The 7,254-nt window shown below is 47.2% G+C and overlaps 1 protein-coding gene across 1 annotated transcript; it reads left to right on the top strand.

Annotated features, from left to right (window-relative positions):
- The first annotated feature begins 4,205 nt into the window (after positions 1–4,205).
- On the top strand, positions 4,206–7,009 carry LOC119305255. Its single transcript, XM_037581827.1, has 3 exons — positions 4,206–4,512; positions 4,723–4,814; positions 5,475–7,009. Exon 3 carries the CDS (start codon positions 5,477–5,479, stop codon positions 6,710–6,712), a length of 1,236 nt encoding a protein of 411 aa, XP_037437724.1. The 5' UTR covers positions 4,206–4,512; positions 4,723–4,814; positions 5,475–5,476; the 3' UTR covers positions 6,713–7,009.
- Positions 7,010–7,254: the final 245 nt, after the last annotated feature.

Here is a 7,254-nt window from a genome sequence, read left to right on the forward strand (position 1 = left end):
ACAAATTGCCTCCTCTGTTAATTAAGAAGAGAGTAGAGTTTTACAACCCCACCCATAATTTGTTTGGCTTCTTTCACATACAAAGGCTAACACGAAGGCAAAGCACGATCAAAATTGTCGGTGTTGAGCACCCCAATTCCACCATACTCATACATGCGACAAACGGCCTTTCAATTGACCTTGCACTTTGCACCGGTAGCCTTATCTGATACAATGAATTATTTTGATTCAGGTGGTAGAATTGCTTCCTAGAACTACCTTTTTCTCCACTAGCAAAAACATGAGCACATTACTAGAAATTGCAATTATTTGACCAATATGGTACATTATGTGACTTATGCAAGATTTAAAATAACAGACTATACGACATCCAAATCAGTTACAACGACACGAAATCATGCTTCGGCGATCCTACATTAGCCAATTATGCATGGATCAAACCTGGCCATATAGACCTGGCCGACACAACATGGCGCAACCCCACTGTAAAAAGGAATGGCACGACGCGACCAATATCGGCCCTTTTATAGAACGGTTGTGCCATCCGGCCTGAAAACTTAGCTTTCAGAATTAGCACAACACAGCATGGCTGTAGACCGGCCCACGCTAGAAAAGTCAAAATAGCCCTAAGAAGGCCAAAACAACATGTTCATAGAAGCTCAAACAACCCCAAAAAGGCCCCACATTTAAAAAGGACCTTGTCGTACCTAGCCTTAAGGCCTGGCCTTTGGGATCGGCCTTGTTCCATGGCAGATTGACTGTTGGCCCAGACCTTTTAATCGTCTGCTTGGCTGAAAATCCATGCCCGCGGGTCGACCCGCGAGGCACGGACCATATGGCCAGCTTTAACATGATCGAGGTACGTCTAATACACGGGGCATGTCATGTCGGCACTCGTGCCACGCTTCCTGGCCCACTCACGGCACAACAAGGAAACAGGTCGGCCCGCCGGTATGTTTAGCCCACTAGGCCGTCTGTTTTTGGGCTGTTTTGGGCCTATTTGGGTTCTTTTAGGGTGGCTAATATAAAAAAATATGAAAAAATATTTTAAAAGTAAATGGGTCGTACGGTGCTGGCACTCGTGTTGAAACTCACAGCCCAGGCACAACCCAATTTTAAACGTGCCGGGCCAGGCCCATGGTGCACCAGACACGCGGGCTATCAGGCCAACACTCCAGGACCGGCCCATCAGGCCACCTTTGGCGGCAGGCCACTACATGTTTTACTGGCCAATAAGTGACCGTCCGATGGTGCCTGGTGTCCCGATCCCAGCCTGTTGTTATTCAAGGCGAGTTCAGAGGGGGCAGTTGAGGTTTCAAACCTTCTGGAGTTATACTGCAACGCATTGGGGCAGCGTATCAACTATGAGAAATCGTCTATTTTCTTTAGCAAGGGATGCCCACAACAGTTGAGGGATAGTATTAAAGCAATTCTTCATGTACACAATGAATCATTGAACGAGCATTATTTGGGCATGCCTATGGATGTGGGGCAGTCCAAGATGAACACCTTCAGATATCTCCGAGATAGAGTGTGGGAAAAGGTGAAGGGTTGGATGGAGAAGCTCTTATCAGTGGGAGGGAAAGAGATCCTAATTAAAGCAGTGGCACAGGCCCTGCCGGTCTACTCCATGGCCTGCTTCAGGTTACCTAGAGGCCTCTATGAGAATATTTCCTCTATTATTAGGCAGTTCTGGTGGGGAAGCAAAGCGGGAAAACGTAAACCAGCATGGGTGGCTTGGGACATTATGATACGGCCGAAACATCTTGGAGGCCTTGGCTTTCGGGATATGGAGATTTTTAACCTTGCTTTATTGGCAAGACAAGCCTGGAGAGTGCTTTGTGATCCTGATTCACTGAGCTCCCGGATCCTAAAGGCAGTTTACTTCCCGAACTCCTCTCTTATGGATGCAGATCTTGGCAGTAGACCGTCACAAATTTGGCGGGCGATTTTGGACGGGAGAGACATGATAAGGCTAGGCATTATCGGAAGAATTGGTAACGGGAAAACTACACATATATGGACAGAGAACTGGCTCCCACGTCCTGGAATGATGAGGCCGATCGCACCCATGCTCCCAAACCCTCCACAGATGGTTTCAGATTTGTTACTTACAGCGACAGCGAATTGGAATGAGCAGCTTGTCCGTTCGGTGTTTTTGCCCATTGATGCAGAAGCAATTCTAGCTATTCCTTTATGTACTAGAAACGTAGAAGATTTTTGGGCTTGGAGTGGAGAGCAAAGAGGATCTTTTTCTGTCAAGTCTGCCTACAGAATTATCGTGCAAACCAAGATCACAAGAGAGAACTGGATTGAAGAACGGGATAGCTCATCGACAGCAGACAGTTTGCGGACGGACTGGACTGAGCTTTGGAAGATCGAAGTACCTCCAAAAATCAAACTATTTCTATGGCGACTCGCCAGGAGCTCAATCCCGACAGCCGATCTCTTGGAGCATCGGCATATGTCAACGTCGGCTGCATGTTCGTTATGTGGAGCGAGGGACTCGTGGAGGCATGCTTTATTAACTTGCCCGATGGCTAGCAGCGTATGGGCTCTAGCTGATGCGGCCATCCTGGACCAAATGAGCCGTTTTGACACCGATAATGTCAAGGGTTGGCTGTTTGACATGAAGGGAGCTTTGCCAAGTGATCTGTTTGTCCGTATGACGACCACCTTATGGGCTATATGGGCGGCAAGAAGAAAGGCGATCTATGAAGAAATATTTCAGAGCCCTTACTCCACTCATTGCTTTGTCAATTCCTTCCTGAATGATATCCAACTTGTCAAGAATCCAGAAAGGACAGTAGTGCCGCCAGTGCTTGTGAGGCCAAGTGGTTGGATTAAACCACCTCCAGGCTTGATGAAAGTAAATGTTGATGCCTCCATTATGACAAGATCGAAATTTGGGGCAGTTGCTGCGGTTTGCAGGAATGGAGAGGGCTTGTATCTTGGCGCTTCGGCTATAGTCTTTGATGGGATTTGTGACCCAGCCACCCTCGAGGCTTTGATGGGATTTGTGACCCAGCCACCTTCGGCTATTGTCTAAAAAAGAATCTCTTCATCCTTCTCCAAAAGCCTTCGCCTCCGGCTCTCCGCCCCTCCTCTGCCCCCCCAGCAGCGGCGGAGCCAGCACACAAGCGTTGGGTTCAAGTGAACCCAACGAATTTTTCTACGTACGTGTGTGTAGATACAGGTTTGGTTGACCTGAACCCATTAAAAAATCCTGCCTGACCCCAATAACGTGAGGTGGTCATGTGAACAGCGTAAGCAAAGGGGCCAATAGCCCACGAGCCGTCCATGCCTAGGCGCCCAGCTGGCCAGGTCTAAACCGTGATTAGTCACATATTCTGTACTCACGTTTTTTGTATTCGTATACGCACGCACGCAGCCACACGCCTCGTCGGGTCGTCCTCCGTTCGTTTACCAATTCGCATCTCTCCTCCTCTCGTCTATTCGTGTTCCTCCTCTCGCAGGCTGCTACAGATCCACAGCGACAACAATCTTAACCCAACATTTCAGGTAATTAGAATACATTGCCACATCTCCTCATCTTCTCTCTCTTCTGTATGTTCTATCTGGCCTAATAGTTTAGAATAATAGTGATTTTTTTGCCCTAGTTTTTTATTTGCTTTGCTCCATGGACTTTGATTGATCAAGGCTATGAAGCGGTATTATTCAAAGATATTTCGGACACAAAGCCAGAATAATACAGACACATCAAGGTCACCCAGTAGACGTAGGCAAAGTGCATCAAATTTTACTACCACTAGTCTTCCAAAGCCCACTATTGACAACGAAATTAACTTAGATGAGTTGCCTTATGAACCGTCTGACCAAAAATAATTTTAGAGTACAAAAGAAATCCAAAGATGCAAAATCAGATTAGGCGTAGATATTTAACGAGGAAACCTTACACGCCATCGTCTAATTTTAATTACCCATAGAGGAAGATTGGAGATACTCAACGTAGAATTAATCCGGATTAGTTTGATGAATATGGTTGTTGGCTTGGGTATAGTGCCAAGTTGCATAAGGCCTTTTTGTTTGTGCGGATAACTTTTTAGAGATTACAATGAGGAACAAGCTAGGAGTGATGCATTTGCAATTAATGGTTGGAAGAAAAGAGTCAAAATTCTCATAAAGAGTGAATGAATGAACCCAATGGTCAAATTTTCTGACTCCGCCCCTGCCCCCCAGAACACCTGCTCAGGCATAGCCGGCGACTCCCTCCCCACGCTCACACGCGCGCGACGCCTGAATCGATCATGAACTTGGTACTGGGACCAGTCCACATTCCCAGCCCTCGGCCGGCTATAATTACCCCCAGGCCACCACCCGCCCGCGCGCATTTCCGGTCTCACACCCGCCAGGCCGCCAGAGAGGGCTACCGCCGTGCCGTACCGGGGGGAGAGGAGGCGGAGGCCAACACGGAGAGCCGCACGGGACTAAGCTGCGACGCTCGAGGATCCCATCCTCTCCGGGGAGCTCCTCGATCTGGAGCTGTTCGAGGTGGGTTCCCGAGCTCAGTTGCATCGCTTACTGGTTCTGGATTGAGCAGCGTCGCTGGTTCCCGAGCGCTGTTCTCTCCGATTCCTCACTGATTTTGATCGAATTGCGTCTCTGGTTTTGCAATTCGGGTGGTTTAGTGTTTGCTCCTGGATTAATCGTCTGTGTTTGCTTCTGCTGCGTTCTAATCCGCTTCCTGCAATCTCGTTTCAGCGATCAAGCCCTCCCTTGCATTCCCTGAGCAATCCGGAACCGCCCCGCCCTCCTCTCACACGGGTTCACGAGACAGGAACTCGAGCCTCCAGGTAAAAAAATCCCATTCCATTCCACGTATTTCTGACGCCTTCTTCCGTTTCCTATAATGCGTGATCAAATGCCGTCTCCGTGTTTGTGCAAATGCTCCAAAGAAGCAACAACTTGTGAGCTGAGCGTATCATTGTTCGTGTGCTGAATGTGGCGTATTGCTGTGTCCTTAGTTGCTTCGTAGTTAAACTTAAACCCCGTGATGATGTGATTGTTGTTGCAGCTTGTCATTGCTGGCGCATGTTATTGTCTTCCCTCAAACTATCACATGATGGCTGGTTGTTTCACAGTGCTTTCAAAAAGCAGCATCTTATAAACTATTTTCGCCCCACTAAAACCTTCCTGTGCTTTTGATTAATCTGTCAGGGAAGACTTCAGTTCGGGCTGTAGATTGTGATTCAACTCACCTGTTGTTTACAGACCTGCGGATTTTTTCTGAATAGTAGAGGCAAATTTATTGCTTCCTCATGCTTCGGTAGTGGTGATGGAGCAGTTCTGTAGTTTTTTTTTCAGTTAGATGCAATAGTTTATGTTGATGCATATGGTGCAATGTTCTAATGCACTTTGCCTTCTGCTCCACATGTTGTGGAAAAAGATTAGTGAGTTAATGTTCAGTTCATCTCTTTGTGTTCTGACTTAGTGCATCTTTGTAATGGTTTTAGATATGGCACCACGAGGAAGACCTCCGAAGCATGTGTGCAACAAGTGCTATAAGAACTTTCCTTCAGGGAGGGCTCTTGGAGGCCACATGTCACTCCACTGGCGCAAAGTGAAGCAGCCAAAGGGAACACCAAGCCCTCCTGCCACTGTTGTCGACTTGAATGTGTCGCTGCTGAGTCCAAGTGATGAGGAGACTTTGCTGCGGTTCTCAGGAACACAATGCCAGCTGTGCTCAAAGGTGTTCTCTGCCTGCGATTCTCTGAGGAAGCACATGAGAGAGCACAGGGAGAAGAACGTCTTGAGTAAGCCCGTCGAAGAAGCAGCTGGGCTGATGGAAGCTCGGGCCATTGCTGGTGGTGGCTGCAATGTCCTGTTATCCCCTGTGAAGCGCAAGCGGTCAAAGAGGGGGACACCACCACTCAAGTTTAATGAGATGGATGCTGCAGCCTCTCTCCTGCTGCTTTCAGAGCATTCTAGCAAGATTTCAGCTTATGAAGATTGCTATACAGAAGTTATGGACAGTTTGCCCCCCAATGTGTCAAAGGATGTGAAGCTGAATGCTTTTGATCATCAACTGGTTCGATCTGCTGAGTTCAAGAAGCCGAAAGGTTGCAAGTGTTCAGCTTATGATATTTGCTATGGGCAATGTGTTAAGGACAACAACTTGATCCCCAATGTTGCCAAGGAAAAAACTTCGATCCCTAATATTGCCAAGAATTCAGCTTGTGAGGATTGCTTTGGAGAATGTGAGAAGGACAGCAGCTTGATCCCCAATGTTGAGCTGAAGGAAAGAAGTTTGATCGCCAATGTTCCTGAGAAGGACAACACTTTGATCTCCATTGTTCTTGAGGAGGTAGAGCTGAATGTGCTTGATCATGTGCTGGCTGGAGATGCTGAGCTTAGGAAGAAGCAAATAACTGACAATTCAGTTGAGATGAAGTGTGCTGATTTTTCAGCTGCAGTGAAGGTCAAGAGGCACCGGTGTAATGCCTGTGGGAAGTCATTTGGGTCAGGGTCAGCGTTGGGAGGCCACATGAGGTGGCACCTTCCTAGATCCAATGATCGCCATCATGGGTTCGCCGAAAGCCCTGATTCTGTTGTGATGAAAGAGCAAAAGCAGAAGCTTGAATTGGGCACCAAGTTTCTTGATCTCCGACTTCCAGGTCTCACGGACATCACTATTTTCTCGGGCTTGAAATCTGAACCTGAGCCGTGGCGTGTTGCAAGCAGTGTTCACTGAGCCAATGCCGATGCACACAGTCGTCCGAACTGCTACAGTCACTTCACTCTTGTGTATAGTCAATCAGCCTGATAGCAAAACATCCAATTTGTCTATTTGTAAATAGTCACAAGCTTTGCACTGGTCCTTCTCTTTACCGGCAAATTTTCCTGGCAGTAAAGACCAAGGATCTTATGCAGTTGCTTGGTTGGTGCACAGTACATCACCTTTGCTCAGTTGAATGCACAAGCATGAGTTTGTGTCATTCTAGCACTAACTAATGATCTGGAGTTGCCTAACCGCCGTATACTTTCTCCTTGCGCACATTTGTTTCTGTAAATGTTCATATCTTGAAATGGTTCTGCAATAAAAGAGAAGCTGGTCAGAATTTTTTTCAATTTGTTACTGTATTTGTTTGTTCTCTTGGCTTTTGGATGTGGTAGCAAGAAATAAGTAATCACTGCTCTGATTGTCACTGTCGTGGCATGCGTTATGGGCTTATGGCATTGGTTTTTGTGTTCAACTGGTTTCTTGTGAATGAGGCAATTCTGCTATGCTCCCTG

The sequence above is a fragment of the Triticum dicoccoides genome, chromosome 5B, assembly GCF_002162155.2.
Source record: "Triticum dicoccoides isolate Atlit2015 ecotype Zavitan chromosome 5B, WEW_v2.0, whole genome shotgun sequence".
NCBI lineage: Eukaryota > Viridiplantae > Streptophyta > Magnoliopsida > Poales > Poaceae > Triticum > Triticum dicoccoides.